Raw genomic sequence first — 23,473 nt, 5'->3', positions numbered from 1 at the left:
ATACACAGAAGCTTATTTTATTCTTCTAAAAGTATACACTCTGAACATTACTGACACATTCAGTAAGTGACCAGCAACCTATAGAAAGGGCACAAGAACCAAATATTTTTTTCCTTGTCTAGACAGTTCACTCAAAGGGCTCCTGTTTTATAGCCGGAAAGGGCATTTGTTTCTTTAATTACCCTCTAAGGCATGTGGCGTGTGATAGGCAAAGCTCTTGCTACATGGAAACGAAAGTGAGGAAAATAACTAATACACCATATGTCTATGCAATTAAAAAGTAGCTCTCTGTAACTGAATCCAAGGCCTGATGGTTCATTGCTTAATCAAGCTACTATTGATCTGAAATCCACAGGAATTTCACCTATAAAATGAATGCAGGATTGATACTTTGTTATTTGTAAGCATGTGTTGAAATCCACCCCTATTATGTGGGCGGATGGGTCCCAACTCAGGAAAACCCTGCAATTCAGGACAAATACCTTACTACTGCCTAACTGTAGGCATTGTACTCAAGCCTTATTAATATCTACTGTAAGCTTTTTTGTTATGGACTATTTTGTACCATGTGCTTGTGCAGGCTCATTACAAAAGGATCCTAAGCTTACTTAAGACCTCTAGGCACTATCATAATCCTAATCAATAACAATAATTGGATGGAGCAATTAGGTGAACTAGGATTTTGGATGTGGGGTATAGCCGGGACTGTGATGGGCAGTTATTTCAGTTCTAAAGAAGCGGTACTTCTGTTTTCCATTCATGTTCTGGCTCACTGTTAACCTCAGTGTCAGGCTGAATGTGATCTGCCTGGGACCCTAGTCTGTCTACTTCAGCAGGTATCAGAAGACTCTTGAAGGTTGTTAAGGCAACTCTCCAGTGTTGAAAAGGTGGCCTACATCACTATTCTCTAATTTGGAGCATGTTGTGTTTGTGACAATGGCTATTGTACACTGCACTGGAGTGTTTTACTCAGATGTTTAGCAGACTATAAATTGAGCCATTAAGAATTCCAGACTTTCTTGACCTCCTTCCCAAAATTGTCTACTCTTCTTATCAGGGACATAGAACAGGTTGTGATGTGTATTTTGTGAGAAATAATGGTTGTGGAAACAGTCAGGTGTCTGTCAATCACTTACGCTTTTCATTTCTTTGAATTTGGCATTTGTGATAGGCATTTTATCTGTGTGACTTTAAAACATGCACACTCTAGTACTTTTGTGTAGGAATCTCCACATTATGTTTTGGTTTTTAGAAAGACCTGTTCTTCAGGAAAAATGCTCAGACATCTCAGAGGGATGACAGGTACTGAGTGGGGGAGAGAGAGGGAGAAGGGAGCAGAGGAAAAGAGGGGAAGGAGCAGCTTGGGAAGTTCTGGTGGGCTGAATGGCATGTCATGGCAGCACCTACTGATGTTAGAGGGTATTGGGAGAAGGGGTAAAGTGGGGGCTTTTGGAGTAGGCTGTGGGAAGTGCCAAGGGGAGTATAACAGGTGCATGGCTCAGGGACTATAGCCCAGCTGCAGGTGGTTAGATTGGGATAGCCTGTCTGCCTAGGAGGACTAGGCCAGCTGATACAGATGATTGCCTGGCCCAGAGGAAGTTAAAAGCTCCCAGGGAAGGGAGTTGGGAGACAGAGAAGGTTGTGGTGCTTAGGGAGGAAGCATAGAGTCTGGATTAATTTCTCAGGGTCTGAGGAAAGACTGTAAGTTGTCATTTAATCATTTATTTGGGCACTTTGTTTATTGTTTATGTCGGTTCTTGTAGGGAGCAAGTTTGTCCCAGGGAAAATAAAGACCATTTGACCAAGCACTAGCAATCTGCTACAGGGAGCTTCTGACAGACATAACAGGGTGAAGCTGGAGATAAAAATAGGAGCAGCTAGTGGCAGGATAGAGGAAAGAGTCTCAGGGTATTGTTGCTGCTGCATAGCAGAGAGGACGGATGTCTCAAACGATTGCCAGTTCAAGTGACTGAGTCAACTATGGAAGAACTTGCCTTTGTAAGAACCCATTAGAAAACTAAGTACCCAAACATAAGTTCCAAGGGGCCCCTTATGTAATTTTCTTGGGCTTCATCACTGGATTCAGGTTTTGGGAAGGGGACTATGATTAAATGCCACAGCTACTATGAAGGTTTGACTAATCCTTGGATGAACAGATAGTCTCCAAAGCTGTGGAGTTTACATTGGCCACAACCCATAAAGGCTCAAGATCAGGCTTAAACCACACAAGCTCCTTAATCATTTTATGTTGTTGTTGTTTCTAACTTTTCAAGAACCTTTCAAACTTGTAGGAAAACAATCCAGCAATATGGAAAAACTGCTCTCCAGGTACCTAAAGGCAGCTGAGTCCAACAAAATTTTTTCAGGCTCCTACTTTGATGATATAAACAGCTATTCTCACTCACTTAACCATAAGTAAATTTACAGAGGCAGCTAGTGCGAAAAACAGTAGCTTTCACAGCTGGAATCTACATCCTCTCACTGTACCCAGAATTTTATACATTCTTTTTGTTTCTAATCTTTTGTTTTGTTTTATTCTTATTTGAAACTGAATTCTGAAAATGGTAGAAACACAAATATTAGTACTGAAGAGATCAATATTCTATTTAATGTTTTTTCAACTTCATATCTTTTTATTCTCTTTTTTTTTTTAAGAAAAATTGAATTAATTGGATAGAGCAGCCAATTGTGATAGAAAAAGATTACAACTAGTTCAGAAGATTATAAATTGCTTTGCTTAGCCCAATTATTAACAAATTTTTCTCATGGATTAATATATAGTCTGGTCTGTATCCCATACATACAACACATTATGTATGAAGCCTCGTCAATTAGTTTTATACATGTTATTTACCCTCTATGGTTTATAAAACCTGAAAAGAAATCCTCTTTTGATTGTGTACTTTTGTAGAATGGTAAAAATATGTCTGCCTTCTTGTTTCTTATGAAGATTAACTTTGTGGCACTTCATCCCCCTTCTCCTCATCAATGATGTTAGCACATCTGTGTACTAGCACAGAACTAGTTATTTCACCAGTATGGATGAAGGGACAGTGGCTCACTGATTTTGGTGGGCTGCCTAAAACCAGAAGTTACTCTTTCTGTTTAGCTGAAGTTTTTGTTTAATGCTGGTATTTCTCAATTTTTAGAAGGCTTAGCTTTGCAACTATACCAATGTTCCTTTAACTTAGTGGGCTTTAATTAAAAAAAATGCGTTGTGTTGGTTTTCTTTTTTGTATGGAAAAGAATGCTTGGTTTCAGCTACCAGCACATTCCTCCTTCACTGAGTTCTCTACTAAGCTGTATTTTGAGGAAAAACACCTGCTTTTGGCTCTCAAATTCAGAGACTTTTAACCCCATCCTTGCTAAACAGTGGCATGGAACCTTTATATCCTGGTACAGATCTGTATAAATCATTTTAGAAATCTGATTCTGAAAAAACTTCAAAGTATTCTCAGAGTTTGGGATCAGAAAAAAGCTACCTTTTCAATCACTAGAAGTTTCTCAATTCATTGCTTCTTCCCTTCCTAAAATACTATCCTCATGGCAGTGTGTATTGAAAAATCATTCTCTTACTATTATTAATTCATGAGCAAAACCAATATATTTGGTGCCATAACAAATCTAAACATTAAGATCCCATCTCTTTCTGGTAATACTCTAGTATCCCATTACCAGCAGTTTACTTCACTTTATTAGCAATTACTAGAACAGGTACTGTATTATAGCTACTATAGCAGATGCATATTAGACAAAAATAAATCTTTCATAGTATTGGGGAAGTGAATACAGCACTCTCTAAATTGCTTCAGCACTGCAGAGACTGTCTTTTACCCTGACTTTTGCAAACAGATAGCCCCATGCAAACCAAGCTTTCCTGATTCATTGGCTGGCAACCCCAGACTCTGGGAGTTGTAATAGCTTACCTAGGATTTACATCAGGGGTGGGCAAAATCCGGCCCGCGGGCCAGATGCGGCCCGCCAGGCCAGTCTATCCGGCCCATGGGGCCCCTAAAAAATTTAGAAAATTAATATTGATCTGCCCCTGGCTGCCTGTCATGCGGCTCTCGTTGGTTTGCCAAAACTCAGTAAGTGGCCCTCCGCCTGAAATAACTGCCCACCCCTGATTTACATGGTTTAAGTCTGTTTCTACTAGTTTCCTGTACTAAGGCCATGTCTACGTGGGAAATTTGCTGTGTTCCAGAGTGGAGCCTTCAAGTATGCTAAGCTGTTCCGAGCAAGCTGCCTCTTAAACCTGCAGTAATGTAGCAGTGTCCGAGTAGTGGAAGGGATGGTCTAATTAGGCAAGGTAATGGCACTTGCATTTAGCAGTGTTAATCACCCACCCTGAACTGGCCACTCTCCCAGCCCCATCAATGGCTGCCCCCACCTGGACCCAGCATCCCAGCACTTAAAAAAGCCCCGTACTCACTGGCTGCTGCAGCGGCCATCGCGTCTTTTAGGGGCTCATGGCAGAATGCCCCCATGCAGTGCAGGGCAGTGGGGGGCAGCAGGGATTGCCCCCCTGCCTGACAGCAACCAGTGAGTGCTGGGAGAGCGAGCGGGGGATGGGAATTCATGGCAGAGCCCCCCACCTAGCGTGGGGCAGTGGGGAGCAGCAGGGATTGCCCCCCCCCAACCTGGCAGGAGCCGGTGAGTGCGGGGCTTGATTTATTTATTTAAAGAGCTAGGATGCTGGGGCTGGGCAGGGCAGCCATTGATGAGGCTGGGAGAGCGGGGGAGGGATGGGGCCTGTTTGATCTGGAGATTCGGCCAATTTGGCAGTAGCCGAATCTCCAAATCGGATTTGGCCGAATTGATTCGGGACAGTGATTTGAATCACCTAATCAAATCACTGTCCCCCAAATCAGTTGAATGCAAAGCGAGTTATTAGCAGCTTCACACAGGCCTAATCAGCACCACCGGGTAAGTGTGTGCTTTCAATCACCAACAAGACACTTTCTCATTTAGAAGCCAAATAAAAACCCCATGTACACCTTATTTGCAAACTTTCCAAGCTTGTGGCTGATGTTTTTCATCAGTATTATTACTGGAACAGCTTTGACAGCCATTTATGTAAAAGATCTACACAAGCGTGTGTGCATGTTTGATGTCCGACTATACCTAAGCAGTGCAAAAAACTAATTTGAAAACTTATTTATTTGTAGTCCTGACAAGAAATTTAGAAGTGTTTAATATGCTGTGATAGGAGTTTATAATAACCATACACATACAGAAATTAACCATGAGTTCCTGTTTGATTTAGTTCTATTGCATGGATATTTAATTCACATCTTCATTTTTAAATAATATCACAAACAAGGTTGTATTTTTTCAAAGACAGAAATAAGAATGCTAGACCAGTTAAGATTTTATTGGTAATGACTTTAAAAGGCTCCATATTAAGGATGCCTAATACCCTGCAGCAGTATGGGCCAAGTTTAAAATTTGCCAGGAGAACCATACTTTGTCTACATATGTTTTATACCTAGTTCCTTCCTTCCAGCCTCATTATGGGACATTAAAAGAAAGGGGGCATTTTCCATTTATGAATAAAGTTTCCTCACATTGCAACTATGTGTCTTTTTACTTAGCCACTTATTTTCATTTGTTTTATTTCATCCTCTCTGTCTCCTTCCATCTCACATTTTTCCTTTTTTCCATAAAATCTTCAGACATTTCATTTTAACTTATAAAATATAACACTGTTTTAAGGTGGCATAGTTAAAGTCTCCAAAAGTAAAGAAAAGCAAAAATTGACGTTTCTAACAAGCATTTCCCCAGGCATACATTTCATAACATAAACAGTAATACATTAACCTATCAATTTACCAGAAACATGAATAGAAAGCACGATGCATTTTATGTGTATTATTGTTGGGTTAATGGTGGTTTCGGAATACTAGAGCTGAATTATGACCAATTTATTTGGCCAACTAGTAACATTGAATGAATGGAAACAAATGGTGCAGTTTATTTTACTATTGCTTCCAGTACCCATCTCACCTTCACATGTTCGGCCATCTGTAGATACTGAAAAGCCCTGCTCACAAATGCAGTGGAAAGAACCATCTGTATTTATGCATTCCCCATGAGGCAAACACAGTTGAGATTCTTCACATTCATTGATATCTGAAAAACACAGAGCAAAGCTGTAAAACACTTTAAAACAAACTCTTGAATACTATTTGTGCGACTGATTCAAGTGTGCATTAACAGTTACTGCCATCCAGTTCTACTTATCTGCAACCTTTTCTGATAAGCTTGTCAAAAATGTTTCATTACTAACATCTGTGAGGTGCTCTGATGTAGAAGATGTGTGCTAGAAGTGTGGGATAGTTATCATACCTGACCCATTTCAACTATGGGGGTAGGGGCTAAATTAGCAGAGAATGATTACTGAAGTGGAAAGTGGCAGGATTTATGCTGGCCTCTGAGAAGGAAGAACTATCAAGTAGCCAGTAATCATACTGCTTGACTCTAAGCACAAGTTAGAACAACCTAGGGGCAGCTTAAATTTCCATCAGCTACATAGATGGAACTAACTTCTGCCAGCTAAGGAAGTCCTAAGAAACCACGATTGCTAAGCATAGGTAAAGAGCACACTGAGCTGCAGTCAAGCTTTCTCCACGTTCCTCCATGCAATGGGGCCAAACAGCAAATACGGAAAGACAGGTGAAGCCTGAATAAGACAAAGCCAGAGAAAGCCTAAGGACTGAGATGAGCACTGCTCTGGGAGGGAGAAAGCCCTACATTCTGGCCTTGGCCCTTGCCCCTACAGGTGACCTTGCATTTAAAAGGCATTGAAAAAAATGGATAGGCAACAGTGAGTTTGCTTTTGCCCCAAGAGGCCCTTCAATTTGTTTCCATCTTAGGTTAGCTATGGGAAAGTGTCCTTGGTGCTCTCTACTAACTCCTGTATCTCCAGGTAGAACAGGAGGAAACACACTTCCCAATAGGTCACTCCTACTGACAGGAAGGGGAGTACACCCATTAGCTGCTGACCAGAAAATGTGGGGCTGGATCTGGACTATATTAATCACATTGAGACAGAAGCCTTCCTGACCACCTCACCAGGTTTTCCCCACATGGTGAGGTGCTAGTATCTTAAGGCACATGCTGTATCTTTAAGCCCTATCTAGATGTTTCTGTACCAATTGAGCCCAACCCCTTTCTTTACTATTGATGGTAACAGTAGCATAGCACTAACAAAGCCATCATCCATTGATCTTGGAGTAATCAGTTTAGTTAATTTCCAGTGAGATAATATGAGACAAACCCAAGGGAGGGCTGCCCACAGGAACTGAGGATAGATGTTTTTAGCAGAATATACTTTTACCAGAAGAGTGATCCATTTGGGGACAGTGAAAAACATCTGGACATTTCTATCTATATGTCTTTAGCAAATGGAACTTGGTTAAAAGTAACACATTTTAGAAAGTCCTATCTTAATATGCATTTCCATTTCTCCAGCTCTGCAGTAAAAATAAGATGTTCAACACAATATTTTTTTCATCTGAGATAGATTCTGCTTAAGTAATCAGCAGTTTTGTCACCATGCACTACACTCAACCTTTTTAGATCCAATGCACCCCTTGTTAGGATCAAGGCACCCCTTGGACAATGCTAGCTCTTAGCTTTGACTCACTTCTTGACTATGGAAAAGAAATAGCAAAATTATTTTGTTGCAAAGAACTCCTGAAGACCACCCCCAGGGAATCTCTGGGACATGTCTCGATAAGCAAAGAATGTCAGGGTTTCCCTGCTTACAGAGACGGGCTTCAGAGATTCCCAGGGGCTGCTCCAGAAGAAAAAAAAAGCATGGAAACCAAACTAATTATTTTCAAAGATATTAAAAGTAGAGAATGAAGGGAAGACAGGATTAACAACAATATGGGGAAAAATTTAAAGTTGTCTGAATGATCTGACTGCACCTGATCAACTATGTTTTTGCTGAGTAAAACCTAAACTTTCTTTTCTTTTGGGAAGACCACATTTTCATAAAAGTATTTTGGCTGAGGGAATAAAGCATTTCAACCTTAACTGTTGGTTGGTATTCTTTTGCCTGTGAATATTTATTGTCTAAAGTCTGTAACCTGAAATGATTAATTTAGAAAATAAAATTAATTATATGGTTGTATTTTTCATTTGGTTTATCTTTATGTTTTTCTGTTGTATTGTTTAAAAACTGCATTTTATTGCCAAACTACCATCTTTAGAAAAAGGTATTTATTAAATGGCTAATTGGAATTATTGGCACAATCTGTCACTTAATCAAGATTCCTAGATTAAAGGTTCTGAATCGAGCACAATCTTCAATTATCTTCATTATTAAAACATTGTGCTCTACTTCTAATCTAAATTTGGTTGCCTTCAAATTCTGGACACTGGATCTTATTATACCATGGTCTGAAAGTTTGAAAAACCCTCTACTATGAAGTTATGGTTCCCTGTGTAAATATTTAAACTGTAATCAAGTCACCTTTTAACTTTCTTTTTGTTAAATTAAGCTGATTTAGCTCCTTCACTATAAAGCATTTTCCCAAACCTTTGCTTATCCTTGTGTCTGTTTTTTGAATATTTTCCAACTCAACACCCTTTAAATTGCTAGCACTGGACCTGGACAAAGACTGCTAATAATTGTTGCATGTGTGCCAGATAAAAGGATAATGTAATCTTCCATAGTTTTACTTAGCATTCCCATGTTCATACATGCAAGGACCATATTAACCCTGTGGCCACAGGGATACGCTGAAATCTCAGGCTGCAAACAGATGTTGCCTTTGTGTCACCATAAACATCTTTCTGGCAATGCAAAACCCAAGCAAACAGTCATCCATGTCCCTTGTCATGCCACAAATGCCCAACATTGTGCTTAGAGCCAAGCAGCTTGATTACTGGCTTCTTGATAGTTCTTTCATCTCTGTGAGACCAGCAGAAATCCTGCCACTTTCCACTTCAGTAAATATTCTCAACTATTTCCTGAACCATCATGACTAAAACACTCTAGCCCCACTTAAAATGCAAGAGTTCTGGAGCTGCTAACTAACATCCACCTGAAGTACAACAGATACAGAATGCATCTCATCCTCACATCATACCACCTCAGCACCACAACCATTATTTTCTTAAAATACAGAACAAAAGTATACATTGAACTCTTCTGCTTTTTTTTTTTTTGGCCCACTGACAATTCTAGCACTTCCATTTAATAATAAATGAATGCTGTTCTTTGAGGGAAAGAGGGTGGTTCTCTTTCTCAATCATAGAAAGACAATAAGAAGATTTTAACTATCTGCTATATAGATTCCTCTTTGTGTCCTTTTTCTTCTCTTTCAGTTTTCTGCAGTTTCTAGCTTTGATTTATATTCATTACTGTTGGCTTCCCCTTTCTTCGTTAGCTAACTGCATTCACTTCTCCTCTAATCCAGGTTGTTATTTTGACGGGGTGGTGACTTTTTAGAAATGTGAATGTTAATTAGGAAACACATCTTTCTGTTTAAATTTTTTCTCCAAAATAATTTGGCTCATCTTTGGGAAGTTTTTCGTATTTGGGAAGTTAGTTCATTTGAAAAACTAAGTATCTGTTCATGTGTGTATCACCTGTGTGGACTTTATTGTCTTTATATGTAACAAATGTAAACAAGACAATTACGTGTACTTAAACTACTACTGATGTTTCGCTTGTGATCAATTATCTGCCAAGGGTGAGTTTTTATACAGAATTCTCTTGTGTTGGATTCAACACATTTTGAGTTAGGAAATTGTTATCCATAATACTTTGCGTTTCGGTATATCCATAATTTTTAGAGATTTAGTGAATCTGCATATGTCTTCTAGCATATACCACTCAGATTGAAGTCCCAGTGATAATACATATAATTGCTTAAAGATCCAGTCACCATCACCCTGTTTCTGGATATGATTCGGTGGTGTGCAACGGATACCAACATGTACACCATCTTGTGTTTAATCTGTTAGGACATTTGATAATAAGCATGCCAATGGCTACAAAAATAAATCTTTCAAGATTTGGGAAAATGTACTACCTCCATATGACCACTCTTGTTCCAAGAATTCCTACCTTAAGACAATAAAGCTGGAATGATGCCTGTTGTACAATATATGTAAAACCCTAACTAGGGTACAACAGATGATTGTAGAGATTAGCGTAACAATGAGAGAAGAATAAGAGGGTGCTTGTAATCATACTAAGTTCAGTTTTTCATGATTTATAATTTCCCTGAGGCATTCCACACTTCGCTTATACATTTTTATAGATAGACTATACCTTGACAACCCCTGCTGGCCATCTGCCGGAAGCCATCTGGACAAATGCACTCATAAGATCCATCAGTATTCATGCAGTTTCCTCCAAGGCAAATATCACTATCTTGGAAGCATTCATTAACATCTGAAATCAAACCATTACTAAATATCAGACACTTCCAAAACTGAATAAATTCTTAAAGGCAGCACATTTAATATGCATATATTGATTTGAAGTAATTGCTTATCCTTACTACATTTAAAGAAATATAATAATTTCATTTTATTAACTAAGGTAGTATGATCCTTTACATTTCCTCCCATGACATTCATATCTCAGAACTTTCTTTAATATTTCTATCCAGTCTTAAACCTTGAGTCTGTGTATTGTTCATTCTTAGCAAGAATAAAAAGTATTGAGAAGACAATGAGACAATTTGCAAGAGACTTTTACGTAAATTTCTCCCCTACTTCCATATTTATTGTAATGTTACCATATTACAGGTAAGTACCATATTTTCACACATACAAGTGCCCAAATAAAACACAAAACTTATTTTTGGAAGGCAGAATGTACAAAAAAAAAAGATTTTTCCAGAGTCATGGCACACAGCAAGTCCTCCTGGGAACAGACTGCATCTAGGAAGTGTGGCATCAGGAACTTCCTGGTGTGGCAAACTATCTTCTGTGAGGCCACACATCCTGGGTATTCTACTTCCCCAGGAGGACTTACTCTGTCATACAAGGTTAAGCCCTAAGCCCTTCCAAAGAGCAGTAACAAGACTGTTACCTCTTTACTGTAAGCAGGCCTTTATATAAGTTCCTAGAAATAAAGTACAACCTAGAAATAAATACAACCTACACCCCTAGAAATACAGTGTTGTTTCCATATCACAAGCCTAATCAAGAGGCTCACTTGATGCTTTGGGCATAAGCTATAGCAGGGGTAGGCACATGGGGGATCCCCACACCCCCCACCCTCCCTGACACCCCACAAACCTCACACACCCACAGCCTGCCCCATAACCCCACACATATACACACTCCCCAACATACTCTATGCCCCCACACACAGCCACATCCCCTCACAAATCCCCCACACCCCACAATACACACACTTAACACCTCCCTACCACACCCCGCACTCATCCTAGCATACACACACACACCCCACCATACACTCCCCCACACAAAAACAAACCATGATCAATATTCTTTGTAATAAAACTTAAGATACGTTATAGTAGGTGTTTGACTTTTAGTATACGATTTGTTTTATTTCTGGCCCTGAGATGGCAACCCTCCCACCCTCCTAAAAGGAGTACGGGGGGAGGGAAGAGTAGGGATTTCCGGTGGCAAAGTCAGGGGATGGGACTTCCCTTAGGAGGGGTGGGTCCCCTGCCCCTACAGGGCAGAGCCCCCCCCAGCACAGAGACTACCCTCCCAGGGGCTACAGCTCCCCCCTAGCCCCACCCCCACTGGTCTCTGGCCCCCTGCTCATTCCCCTGCTTGTCTCCAGCCTCTGGAGGCTGGAAATGAGCAGGAGAATGAGTAGGAGGCTAGAGACAGCAGCGAAAGTATCCAGCTCATCTCCAGGGGCTTGTCTCCAGCCTCCTGTTCATCTCCTGCTTGTCTCCAGCTCCCTGCTTGTTCCCTTGCTTGTCTCCAGCCTTCGGAGGCTGGAGATGAGCAGGAGAATGAGCAGGAGGCTGGAGACGAGCAGAGGAATGAGCAGGAGGTTGCAGACAAGCTCCTGGAGATGAGCTGGAGACATTCCCCTGTTGTCTCCGGAGGCTGGAGACAAGCAGGAGGCTGGAGATGATCAGGAGGCTGGAGATGAGCGGGGGAGCAATTAGCAGGCTGGAGATAATTCAGGGATTCCCTGGTGGACTCCAGGGTCCTGACTGCTCCCCCACCTGGCTCCAGCCTCCTGCACTGCCTGCAGCTCACCAGCAGCAGCAGCGGTAGTGGGGGCCGCTTGGGGCCTCATGCCACAGCCCTCCCTCCTCATGGCGCAGGGCAGTGGGGCTAGGTCCTAGCTGCCTGGCATCTGTGCTGCTGCTGCTGCATTGTGAGGGTGTGGCCAGGCTTGGCAGTGCACTGCACATTGTCTGGAAGCTCAGGGGTGCTGCAGCTGTCACCCAAGGCTCAGCCTGAGCGGCCCGAGCTCTGAGACGGGATGTGGCACCCTGCTGAGCCAGACCGCACCTGCACAATGCAGCAGCAGGGGTGCCAGGCAGCTGGGGCTGAACCCTGCTACCCCCTGTGCAGGGGGGCTGTGCCATAAAGCCCCGAGCAGCCCTGACCACTGCTGCTACTGCTGGTGAGTGGGGGGGGGGAAGGGGTAGAGTGAGCTGGGAGCTGGAGGAATGAACGGGGGGCAGGGGGAATGAATGGGAGGCTGGGGGAATGAATGGGGAGCTGGGGAATGAACAAGGGTGGGGGGAACAAATGGGGAGTTGGGGAAATGAATGGGGTCTGGGGCCAGGCAGGGCCTCCGCATGGTTCCCTCCCCACTCCTTCAGTCCCCCAACCCGCTATTTACTTGGCAAGCTGGGTCCAGGTCCCTGCAGCTTCCACCACTGACTGCCCCACACGGGCAGGCAGCATGCTTCAGCACCAGGGCAAGGGCTAGTCAGAGACGCTCTGGCTGGCTACCAGAGCATCTTTGTGGAGGGCCGAGCCTCTGATTGCCTCAGGCCACGGTCCGGGACCTGTCCTGCTTTTTTCCCCTGGGGTATTTTTTGACCCCTGGATATCCAGGGGTTTAATTTTGCCCCTGTGCTGCAAATTTGCAGTGTGGGGAGTGTTTTTTTGTTCCCGCACGTGCCTCTTGTAGCATCTCAAAGGGGTTTGAGATGCTGCAAGAGGCATGTGCGTGCTTGTCTGGACACACCCAAGGGTGTTACATTGATTTATACTAGTGTCCTACTCCAAAGCCCATCAAAGTCAATAGCAAAAAATTTAATTTATTTTATCCAAAGTGCCTTCCTTCCATTGATTTCAAATGGCTTTAAAGAAGATCCAGCTGAGGATCTGTTTCTCAGTGGCTAGATGAATAATATTAACATAACAGTAGCAACTGAAATGATACACTGTGACAAGTGAAGAAGTAATAAGTCAGGTATTTTGTAACAGTAATATAACAAGTAATCCAGGTGGCAGAAAATGGACACTAAACAAAATGCTTTATTTCACTACTCCAGGGGATGCCATTGACCAGTTGATGATTTTTCCTACAACTAGAGAGGCACAAACAGAAAACATAAGAAAATAAAGTCTAGAAAAGTTCTCTCTATGCACACTGTGTTCTGCCTCCTAAATCCAATGAGTCTAGAGAGAAACAAGGTCTTCTTTGGAAAATAAACCTTTTTTCTAATGCTTTATAATTATTGTGCCTTTTACACCTGATTTTCTATCTGACTAAAATAATATCTCATTTTTTTCATTTGGGCATGAATCCAACAAAAAGCACTGAAGACCTCTTCAGAAAGCCTGGTCTGGATGAACATGAGGGAGAAGAGGTCACTGAAATTTTCTTTTCTTTTTCTTGTTTTTTTTGTTTGTTTGTTTTGTTTTTTTTAAGAGACAGCTTTCTTAAATAAAAGAATGTCCCTATTTTGAATTACTGCTGATGAAATCATGTGACCTTTTGATAATGTGTATTTTTTAATATTGTATATTCAACTGAAAAAAATGGTGGCTTATTTACATGGCAATTAACTTTGACTGGGAGCATGAGAAAAAAAATTAACGACTCCCTTGCGCTGAATAACAGCCAAGCCCCACAACAAGAAAATGCTTTCTGCCAAGTTCATTCAAAGTCAAAATTTATTATTTCTAACATACTACACAAGCTTCCCTCCCTCTGTTGTAACTGTCTGTGGTTCCAATGATTACCGTGCAAAAACTTGAATCAAAGAGGTTACTTAGCTGCACCATAACTGATGTTCTTTGAGATGTTTTGGGGATGTTTAATCTCTGCAAATATTCCATGATAAGTGGGTGCATATACTGTGCCTTAGAGCCCCAAGGTCTATGTCACTGGCAGCCTCCATTTGGGTGGTGCTTAAGTACTTCATGCCCTTCCCCTGGGAATCAAAATCGTAAAGAGGCACAGCTTGCCCAACTACTCCTTCTTTCTTTTGTCAACCAAATGGTCCATGGTGTAAGGCAGTAGTTCTCAACATTTTTAGACTCAACACACCCCCTAGAAAATGCAAACTCAATTCTCACTTGTTTTTTGATTACAGAAAAATAATATAGCAATTCATCTGTTGCAAAGAAATCAGAAAGACTATAATGGGGCAGAATGTTTTTAACATTAAGGATTCCAATGAAAAACCTCTGTTTATCTTGTGAATCATATTTGTACACCTAACAGTGCTAATATTGTGTGGCACCCTACAGCTCCCTCAAAATGATCTCACAGCATCCCGGGGTGCCCTGTCACCATGGTTGAAAGTCACTGGTGTAAGGACTCTGAAGCAATGAGGACAAAGGGTATGGCATGGCTTATGTATACAGACTACAAATATAGTTTCATAGTTGGTAGGGTCGGAAGGGACCCGAGCAGATCATCAAGTCCAAACCCCTGCCATGGGCAGGAAAGGATGCTGGGGTCAAACGACCCCAGCTAGGTGGCTGTCTAGCCTCCTTTTGGAGACCCCCAGGGGAGGAGCAAGCATCACTTCCCTTGGAAGTTGGTTCCAGATCCTAGCTGCCCTGACTGTGAAGTAGTGCCTCCTGATGTCCAGCCTGAACCTACTCTCAGTCAACTTGTGGCCGTTATTTCTAGTTACTTCTGGTAGCACTCGGGGGAACAGGGACTCTCCTCTTTTCTGCTGGTCTCCCCTGGTAAGTTTATAGGCGGCCACCAGATCCCCTCTCAGCCTTCTCTTGTGGAGGCTGAACAGGTTCAGATCTCTTAGCCTCTCCTTGTAAGGCCTGCCTTGCTGCCCCCTGATCATGCGGGTGGCCCTCCTCTGGACCCTCTCGATGCTGTCCACATCCCTCCTGAAGTGCAGCGCCCAGAACTGGATGCAGTACTCCAACTGTGACCTGACCAATGTCGCATAGAGGGGGAGAATCACCTCCTTGGACCTGCTCGTGATGCATCTGTGGATGCATGACAAGGTCAAAGAACACAAGTTACTGCGTACATAAAGTTTTTTCTTGGAGTGATAGTGTGTGTGTGTGTGTGCACACGCACGTGTGTCCCACTTTTGGTGACTCTCATGCTGTAGCTTTCTTTAGATAGATGTGGTTGAAAGATATCTAGGTAAAGAGTAAATGTAGTACAGTTCTGCCAAATTTTGCATATTTCTTGTGCTTTGAGAAGGTACAAGCAAGCTACTGACTTACAAATACTCTGAATCACTACATTTCTGAAAGAAGCTAAGTAGAGCAAGCCCTTGTTGAATGAATTAACACCTTTCCTGGAGGATATCTGCCAGACAGCTGGTAACTGTCTGATATACTATGACATCCATTGGATAATCTGAGTTGATACACCTTTGATCAAAGGTGAACGTTTGATCCTCAGCATATACCAGGAAAAATCTGAGAGACTTTCTGAAATGTCTATGTCTATCAACAACACAAGAGCTTTGTTTACAATCAAGGTATGTAATCTCTTTTTGCTTTCCTGGTGTGAGATTCTGGAAAAAAATACTCAATAGATTCATTATATGAATCTCTGAGACTCTGTCAAAGAGAGGTCAATGTACAATAGAGATAACACGAAACAAGCTGTAAAACAGCTTAAGGACTACTCAGTCTGACCTAATGTACAAGAGATAGTCCAAGATGTCCTGACCTTTAAAGAGTAATGGAGGGACAGTATGCCAAAGTGACCAAGCACAATCTGCTTCACTTTCACTGACAACTAGATCTTGTGAAGATTTTTCTACTATTTATGAGAAATGTTTGTACTTTCTCTGAATACACCTTCTCTGCAGAAGTCAGCCACTAGGCATCCCTGTCTTAAGGTGGAGCCACAGTAGATCCAGATGTATAATGAGACCTTTACCTTGTGAGGAAAGGATATGAACTCAGTGGTAAAGTACAGGAGCTTTTATGCAGAGGCTGTTCAGGTCTAGATATTACACACCAGTCTTGGCTAAAGCGAGGCTTGACTTTCTTATCACTTTCAGGAGAAAATGCAGAAACCCAGAGATCCCAGGGTGCAGACAGAAATGACATTTGTTGCACAACTGCCCCCTTGAAATTGCTCTAAAGTCATGCCCAAATAGAAGAGCATGCCTGCAGAGCCTTCCAATCGCGCAAGAGTTCAAATGAAGCGGCTCCTAAGAGAAGCAACTTAATTAATTTCTGTCTGCTCCAGCTGCAGTACAGTGACCTTCAGCTGCTATCTCTGGATGGGAGGGAGAGAAGGCAGGGGTGGGAGGTCCCTTCTGGGGTTCTCTCAACCCCGCTGGAGTGGGTGGGCCAGTGGATAAGGGCCCCTCACCCTGGGTGGGCTCCAATCTACCCACCTTTCCACTCCAGTGAGGCTGAGAAAGGACCTTCCTCCCCTGCCTTATACCCCCTCCCATCCAGAGACAGCAATGGAGCTGGGGGGTGGGGACAGAGACAGGGGAAGATGCAGTCTCTCTCCCTGGATTGGCTCCAAATTGGAGCCGATCCTCCACCCTCCCAATCCAATAGATAACATCAGTTGGATCATGGCATTTCTATGAATTGCTATGAGTTAGATCCAGGAGCTGCACTTTTGTCTGTGCCCTTAGATTGTCCATGTGAGCCTCAAAGCTTAATTTGGAGAGGTCTACTACCAGCATTATAATTATAGGTGGTGGAGGATTGAAGGAGGCACCGTTGAACACATTATCTAGGTCTCTTAATTAAGTTGGAGATCAAAAAACTTTTTTGTGGGATGTGTAATGAGGCCAGAACCCAGGACCCAGCCAGTCCCAGTTGAGAGATTAAGACAAATCATGCCCTGGAAAAGCACCACCTGTAGCAAGCCCAGAGCAGTGCCATGGTCCCTGCTGGGGAGAATGTGGCAATCAGGGCAGTCAGTCCCCTGAAGCCACAAAAAAACCCCAGATCTATGCACTCCAGCCCTTAAGGCTAGGGACACATGTTCAAAAAGCCTGAGCCTGAACTGATTCAGTCTTTGCAGGTTAGTCTAACTTGCAGAGAGTGAACAAGTTTGCAAGTGGATAGACGTTCAGCACATGCCTGGAGTGGCTCAAGCCAGAAGCCCAGGGGTGCTAGAGCCACCCTTCTTTCCACAGGGAAGCTGAGCTGATGAGGGGGGCATGGCCAGGCCCCGGCAGGCCTGCCCAGCTGCTCCCTGACAGCTAGAAGGAATCCCAGCACACTGGGCTGCCTGGCCCGAGGGGAACTCTTTCCCTTCCTCCCTTTCCCCCGCTGCCACAGGGCCAGGAGGGGGCCCCTTTTTGGTGCTGGGGGGGCTCTTCTCCCTCCTACACCCCCACCTTCCCTCACACCCACACCCTACCCAGCTGATCACCACACTCCTGCTGCCCCTCTGTGGGGAGGAGGAAGAGGGGGAAGCGTCCCCCCCAGCACAGAACAGAGCCTCCCCCTGCCCCCTCTGTGGAGTTGGGCAGTAGCACATGGAGCCCCCACTCCCAGGGGGGTGAAATTCATTCCTGACTGCATATATGGCAATCCGTCTGATGCTGAGCAAAGAACTAGCCAAGAACTTCTGGCTTTGCTCATAGCAAGCGAATCAGCACAGAAAAGTGTAGCAGAAAAAGCAGGGGGAGAGGGGGAAGCAGGAGCAACCAGCAAAGCCCAGAAGCATGGGAAATACCCAGGGTAAAAAATAGGCATAGCTATGCCTAGATCATCCCTAACCAGTGGTTGTTCAACCTCTTCTTGAACACCTTCAGTGACGGAGAGTCCACAGCTTCTCTAGGCAGTCTATTCCATTACCTTACTATTCTTACAGTGAAGAAGTTTTTCTGAATATCTAATTTAAACTTACTTTGCTGTGACTTCAAGCCAGTGGTCCACATCTTCCTCTCTGCAGCAAGAGAGAAAAGGTGCTTTCCCTCTTCTGTATGGCAGCCCTTCAAGTATTTGAAGACTGCTATCATGTCCCCCCTAAAGTGGCTTTTTCACAAGTTGAACATGTCTAGCTCCATCAGCCTCTCCTTATGTGACTTGCCTTCCAAGACCTTGATCAGCTTTGCTGCCTGCCTCTGGACCCTCTCTAGCTTCTCCATGTCTTTTTTAAAATGTGGAGCCCAGAACTGCATACAGTACTCCAGATGAGGCCTAACCAGCAACTGCAGACTTGATGTTGAGTACTTTGTGTCAGAGATGAAAATGCTAAGCCTTTTTTGAAATAGGAGCAGGTCTTAATGAGTTGTGAACAGCTGGCAGCAGGCTTGAACTCCCACACAAATTAGGAGGCATACTTAAATTGGCTTCAGTGGGTGTAACTACACATGGGCATTTAATGCACCTTAGCCTAATTTAAGGTGCACTGGGCATGTGTCTATAAGTGTGCACCCTTAATGCACCTTAAAAATGGCTATTTTAGGTTAATCCTGCCTGAATTTGATACCTATCTCAAATTTAGGCACAATTAGTTAAAGAGCATAAACACACATGTAGACTGTTAATACGCATTAATGCAGGGACTTTAGTGCTGGGTCTGCCTTGGCCCTAGGGGGTTGGCCAGACCCTAGCCCCAGGGCTCCTGGCTGACTGCCTCTTCCTCCAGGGCTGGGCTGCTCTCTGGCAGCCTGTAGTTGCAGGCTATAAAAGCCTCCAGCCATTTTGTGCCTTGGGGCACACAGCACAGGGAGCCTGAGGGAGCCAGTGCTGCCTGCAGGAGCCCACCAGGCCCTGTGTATCCCCCTGGATGGGAAAGCCCCAGGCAGCCTCTGTCAGTCCTGTCCCCTAGCAAGGGCTGCTCCTTGGCCACAGGTGAGTGTTGCAAAGGGCTGCAGCCTACTATGTCCTTTCCCACACCTGAGATTCCCCCAGGCTTGCTGCCCCTGCTGTCTATAGTAGCAGGGCCAGCACCTGCTGTTTGCTGCTCCTCGCCCCCAGCTCTGTCTCTTTGCAGGCACTGTGGTGAAGCACCTCTGCCATGTGGCTCACAGTCCCTGCCCTTGCCTCTGTCCTGGGTGCTGCTGGCACCACTTCAGGGCTGGCATCACAGGGACAGGCACGCAGGGGCCCAGAGAACCAGAGCAGGGAACATGTCCAGTACATCATCCCCATCAAGCACTGTCCACATGCCCGTACCCATGCCAAGCACCTGGGCCCCCAACTGGACCTGTGAGGAGGTGTGTGTCCTCATGGGGCAGGGCTGACATCCAGAGGCAGTCTGCGCAGGGTGGGTGCTCAAACGCCCACATTTATGAGGCCGTATCTGGAGGGATGCATGCACAAGTCCACTCCCAGATGGTTGGGCAGTGCCATGTGGAGGCCAAGCTCCTGCAGGCACAGTGGGTGACCATAACCAAGTTCAATCGTTGGTATGGTTGTGCCCAGAAGACCATGCCCTTCATGTGGGAGCTGACCTGAATTTTGGTGCCCCAGGAGACAGGCCACACCCCTGCAAGTGCCACCATTAAAGTTGGCCTGCCCTCACCTGCACCCCACCCTGACACCTCTGGTGACATGTCACTGAAGGAGAGGACCTCGCACCTTCAGCGCCCCACTCTGCCCACCTCCCTGACTGCTGCATCCACTGGCAGCTCAGGGATTTCTGCCTAGTGGCTGCAACACACCCTTGGCCAAGCCCTGCACCCTGCAATGAGGAGCAGCTAGCTATGCCACCACTGACCACTAGCTCCTCCTCAGAGGAGGGCCCCTGGCCAGGTGTGGCCTGCTGCACACCACAGGCCATGGACATGGGGCACAGCCAGATGCCGTTGCTGATGGGGAGTCCTGCACTGAGCTGCCAGCCTGGCCATCCCTGCACATGTGTTAAGTCCTGCACTGGGGGAGAGCCCTCCCAGTCCTTGGCCCTGGTCTATTCCCTGCCTAACCAGCCTGCACTCACTGACCCCAGGCTCCTCACCCCACAGCACGCAGAGAAGCAGGACACAGTTCAAAACTTTATTAAGCAGCCCATGTCCCCGCAGCTGGCTGGCCACAGGCCTCACACACCGAGGAAGGCGTCGATGCTTGTGGCAATGTCCTTCTCTGCAGTGGGGGGCAGTACATGCAGCACTGCAACAGGTAGCCCTCCAGGCAGCAGCAGAAGTTGAAAAGTAGCCCGGGTTTGCCTCTCATGCTGTCGTAGCTCAGAGTTCCAAAATAGGAGTGCAGGTGTGCCTGGGGCACCAGCAAGAGTAGCAGCAGCGAGGCTTGGGCACCCCTCTGCTTGCATCAACAGTCCATTGTGTCCCACCTGGGACACATGCAGCAGGGGCATGCTCGGGGCACAGCAGTGGTGTGAGGCGGAGAGGGCCCCATGACATCTCCCCAGACAGGCCCAAAGTAGGGAGGGCGGTGGCAGGGCCATCCCCTTGCCCCTATTGTCCAGGAGCCCCATGCATCCCAGACCAGGCACTGTTGGCTGGGCAGCAGCTTGGCTGGTAAGTGGGGGGCTGGGGAAGCTGGGTCTGGAGCTGTGGCAGCAGTGATGCCAGCAGCCTGACCTGGCCCACCCTGGGAAGGGGGCAGAGGTGGAAGGCTGCCTACAGCCAGCACCCAGTGGCCCACCGGCCCCAGGAGAGCAAGCAGGGCCAGGGGGCTCAGCCAGCAGCCACCTGGACCCAGCCCTGCCTAGACAGATTACTATGGTCCCTGAGCACCTGCACACAACCAACCTTTGATCTGAGGCCAGGCAGCACAGGGTCCCTGGTGCAGAGCATCTTAATCTCTGCAATGTTGCAAATGTTGTACAAAAGGTTTCTGTCTCTTGCCTCTGCAGGCCCAATATCTGGATGCAGTGAAGAGATTGCAGGGGTCTCTGGGAGTGCCACATCAGGGTCACTGCTACCCGCTGCTGGAGCTGCAACACACCAGGGACTGGATGCTCCTGCTCCAGCAGCTGGTGGCAGTGGTAGAGAACTTGGCGGTGTGGAAGCAGGCATGGGAGGCATGGGAGCTGGCCTGGTGTGGGGAAGATGTCACACGGGAGACCACCCAGGAGGAGGCATGGGACGAGGCACAGTGGGAGCACTGGGCCCAGCTGGAGGCCCTGAAGCAGTGTTGTGTGGAGCTGCTCTGATAGCAACTGATCAGCCAGGGCCGGACAGTGGAGGCTACATACAGGACCCCCTGCATGCTCACAGCACAAGCAAGCGTCTGTGGGGCTGTGGCGGAGAAGAAGGACGAGGCAGGCTTGGTCACCACCACTTTCTCCTTGTTGCCATGCTCGCAGCGGTGCTCATGGTGCTGCTCACAGGAGCAGCTGCTGCTGCTGCAGTGCTCCCACCACACCTGGATAACGTGCTCCACCTCCCCACATGGCTTCCACCACCAGCCCTGCTCCTGCAGCTTCCGTCACAGGTGCCATGGCTGCTGCAGCCACTGTTCCTGGCCGCCACAGGTGCCTCAGCCTGCTGTGGGGATGGTGCCAAGCACAAGCAGCCATGGGGCAAGTGGTGCTTGGGCTCGCGGCAGGGGTGCGGAGGTGGCACCGTGAGCGCAGTGACAAAGAGAAGGTGGCAACAGCCGAGCCCTCCTCATCCTTCTCTTCCACTGTGGCCACCACAAGCGTACTGGTGGCTCCAAGGTGTGCCACAAGAGCCACTCTGACTCGCTGTTGTGGTGGTGGCCCCACCACTGCTGTGCACCTGCTGTGAGTCCAAGCACTGCGGCTGCTTGTACTCAGCGCTGCTCCCACAGCAGGCTGAGATGCCCATGGTGGCCAGGAACAGCAGTGATGGTGACTGCAGGAGTGCATGTAGGGCCGGCGGTGGCAGCTGTGTGGGGAGATGGAGCACAGCAGCCAGGCCCAGTCCTTTGACAGGAGCCAAGGGCAGATAAATATTAGTTTTCTAAATTTTTTAGGCGCCCTGTAGGCCAGATACAATAACCTGGCAGGCCAGATCCAGCCTGCAGGCTGTATTTTGCCCACCCTTGATTTAAATGAATGCCCATATTACCCTTGGGCATCTTAACTTGTTTGTCCTTTTCCATGTGACAGAAGTATTACTTGAATCTGTTAGCTGGTACCTGGTATTGTTTTTCTGCACACTTTGAAGTTGATATAAGTGTTGCTGGTGTTTCCCATAAGACTTTGGCAAGGTCCAGTAACCCTTAAGTAATCAGAATTGCCAAATAGTCTATTACCAGGGTGTAGGTAATATATTGAGGATTTTATGAGGTTTTTATTGTATCACTTCGGTAGGGATCTCAGAATTGCTGCCATTCTGCTTAAACTGGTAAGATTCTGTGACCTTCAGAAGTTGAAAAAGTCTGATTTGATACCACAGTCTCATCTGAAGACAATAAAAAGTTGACTGGGATAGGCTGCTCCACCTCCTGGATTTCTTGAAAATCTGGGGAGGATTCTTGTTCCTGTCACTAAGGAGGTGAGGATTCCCTCTTAGAATGCTGCAGGGATGGTAACCTAGGCCTAGAATACAATGGGGAATCACATCTTCTGCAACAGTGATGTCCTCAGAGCATTCAGAAGTTTCATGTACACTGGAAATGGTACAGTTCCAGTGGTTACAGAGAAGCCAAACCTCAGAGTTGGACGAATGATTTTTTGTTCTATAATTCTTTGGAGATTAGAGCCTGGATCACGTGAAAACATTCCTGCTTTGGGAAGACTCTGGTCCTCTTTATGCCTGTCTCAACTCCGAAGTGTGTGACATTGAGAGATGGTATCTTAAAGTACTCTTTTATCCCAGGAACAAGGAACCCAAGAGCCAGTATCACTGAAGCATGGGAAGAACCCCTTTGGGTCAGCTCCTGAAAATTTCCTTGAAATGATGCTCACATAAGAATGGTGTCAAGCAATGAAAAATAAGCAAGGATGAGGAGTATCCCCAAGATAATGAACATATCAGTTTTGTAACAGAAGGGCTGAAGTCTTCCTATATGAGATACTCCTAAGAGATATGACAACTGTTTCTTACTGCACAGTACTTCCTCTAGCATGTACCGTACATTTCTCATATATTTTGTTTTGCAAGACTGGTATGTAGAGTGCACCTCTGAGACAGTGGAGGATGCTGAGCTCCACTCTAGGAGAATGTTCTCTGGATCTGATCTAGGCCACATGCTTTCC

At 45.5% G+C, this 23,473-nt stretch overlaps 1 protein-coding gene across 6 annotated transcripts in view; it reads right to left on the bottom strand.

The window, feature by feature from the left end:
• The window catches only part of LTBP1 (latent transforming growth factor beta binding protein 1), a 363,058-nt gene that overhangs the window by 59,348 nt on the left and 280,237 nt on the right, over positions 1–23,473 (bottom strand). For all 6 annotated transcript variants that reach the window (XM_014600068.3, XM_014600069.3, XM_019500580.2 and 3 more), the window contains 2 exons: positions 10,292–10,414; positions 6,007–6,132 (listed from right to left, as the gene is read on the bottom strand). In XM_014600068.3, coding sequence (XP_014455554.2) covers positions 6,007–6,132; positions 10,292–10,414 — 249 coding nt within the window. The remainder of the gene's footprint in view (positions 1–6,006; positions 6,133–10,291; positions 10,415–23,473) is intronic.

Source organism: Alligator mississippiensis, chromosome 1, assembly GCF_030867095.1.
Source record: "Alligator mississippiensis isolate rAllMis1 chromosome 1, rAllMis1, whole genome shotgun sequence".
NCBI lineage: Eukaryota > Metazoa > Chordata > Crocodylia > Alligatoridae > Alligator > Alligator mississippiensis.
Note: the sequence above shows the minus strand (reverse complement) of the source record. Positions and strands in the feature narration are given on the sequence as shown.